The 2,110-nt window shown below is 31.5% G+C and overlaps 1 protein-coding gene across 4 annotated transcripts in view; it reads right to left on the bottom strand.

Moving 5' to 3' along the window:
- Positions 1 to 2,110, bottom strand: part of LOC106461342 (splicing factor, suppressor of white-apricot homolog) — a 48,609-nt gene that overhangs the window by 28,730 nt on the left and 17,769 nt on the right. For all 4 annotated transcript variants that reach the window (XM_013921159.2, XM_022388222.1, XM_022388223.1 and 1 more), the window contains exons 4-5: positions 835 to 902; positions 267 to 480 (exon numbers count right to left, since the gene is read on the bottom strand). In XM_013921159.2, the coding sequence (XP_013776613.1) occupies positions 267 to 480; positions 835 to 902 (282 nt within the window). The remainder of the gene's footprint in view (positions 1 to 266; positions 481 to 834; positions 903 to 2,110) is intronic.

Consider the following 2,110-nt stretch of genomic DNA (forward strand, 5'->3'; position numbering starts at 1 on the left):
TTATCAAGCCTTGAAAATGATTTTTTATTTTAAAGCCTTGATTTTCCAGTCTTAAAAATCTGTGAGAACCCTTTTTTTTTATCAAATAAAAGTGCAGAAATATTTCAAGGAACTTTAGGGATCTTTATTTATCCATGAATTTAAACACACAGTTTGGGCAAGAAATATAATAAATAAAAAACACAGGTATTCTAAGTATAGTTTGTTATCATATCCTACAGGGAAAGTTATTTTTTACTTAAATTTAATAAAGACTTGCTACTTACTGGGCTGTTCAGGAGGTTTAGGTTTGTAAGTTCCAGCTCTAATGCTTACAACAAGATGCCTGTAGTATGGATACAACGTGCTATCAATAGAAAGGAAGTTGAACTGGGGATTTGTGGCTTGTTTGGTCTTTAAGATTATTTCCATCTGAGGACCATGTTGACTCACAAATATGGCTGTTTTCTCAATTATGGTATGGGCTTTTAATGTCTGTGGCTAGAAAATAAATGAAAGATAAAAAGAACCTATTTTCAAATGCTTTATAAGAGTAAATTAAGTAGAATACAGACATCTAAAAATTCAAAATATCTTCAGCGTTGTATCTTTAAGCGTATCAGGCTAGTCTATTGGGCATTACCTAATGCTTTAAAAATGTGATATCTTTTATAATGTTAACAGTTTAACTGGTGAAAGACTAATATGATGAAAATACAATTTAATGACTAACTGAAATCCTATCACTGTCAGAAATACTGAAACAATTAACATATTCTACAGCAATGCAACTGTTCTACCTAAATGTACAATTTTTATAATTGTGGCACATTTAGCACAATGATGTTTACTTACCAGTTCCAAGCCAGCAGGTACTGTCAACCCATCTGGAACACTGTAGGGTTCATCTTGGTCTTCCTCCTCTGGAAATAAGAAATACAAAAAGGAGTTTTAAATACAGCATCTTTTGTCTACTAAACACAGCAGTATATACATCATAGTGAAAACTGGTTTAATGAAAATTAACTGATTATCTATTCCCTAAACAAAAACTGACAAAAATCCAAACCATCTCAGTTTTAGAAAAGAAAATTACAAATTTTCAGAAAAAACTGCAACACATAATTTGCATTTAAGCATAGTATAAAAGTTATCAAAATACATAAGTTATACATCACACCAAAAATATACATGTAAAAAACATATGCTGCTGGTAGAAATGGTAAATGATGACTAACCTAGGTACATTTTAGACCAACTCTTATGTAAGATATTTTTTCTCATCAATATTGGGTTGTTTTTTTTCTGTGTGTAGAGAAATATTTGTTTACATTTTGGTCCATTAAATTAAAATTTGACCTTATGTTGTCCATAAATGTAATAAATCCAAACACATAATAATAATAATAAACCATAACTGTAAATGCAATAACCTCCACAATGATCTTGTGGCAGTAGAGAAAGAAGTATTGAGATAAATCGGGCATGTGAGTTTTCTAACAGTCAGTCACATGATATAGTTACAACCATGTGACCTATCAGATGAAGCTACATGAAAGAGGTCGCCTTAGCAAGAAACAGCACACTGATGTAATCCAAACACCAATCTTTCTCTACAGGTATCATTTTAATAGTATCTCTAGACAATATTCCGATAAGGTAAAAGTAAGTAATGTAATTTAATTTTGGTGAAAAATAATGTAACAGCTTTTAATCAAACAAAGACTACTGATAGTAAATGGAGGGTATACTAGTAAAGGTTCTAGTGGTGGAGGTGGTGAGCGGTGGCTGCCAAAACCTCCAAAACACCTTCTATTATTAAGAAGGGATACCCAACTTGAACCCAATTTGTGGAGAGAGAGAGATGCAGAATGTTGCCTTTATTAATGAAAATCTAAGCATGTTAAATCTACTTCTTAAATATTTCAACATTTCACTAACAGGTGTATTCTAAATTTAAATTGATATTAGGCATAAATAAGACAAACACATGAGAATTAGACTCTTATAATTGGACCCATATTAAGGAACAACTGCTTGTAAAGGATAAGGAAGTCATTAACTCTTTTGGCACGGGTACCTTTTACTGCACATGACACAAGGTTTTAGTGTCTTACATTCAGAATTTTAT

This window comes from Limulus polyphemus, unplaced genomic scaffold, assembly GCF_000517525.1.
Source record: "Limulus polyphemus unplaced genomic scaffold, Limulus_polyphemus-2.1.2 Scaffold937, whole genome shotgun sequence".
In the NCBI taxonomy this organism is placed as follows: Eukaryota; Metazoa; Arthropoda; class Merostomata; order Xiphosura; family Limulidae; genus Limulus; species Limulus polyphemus.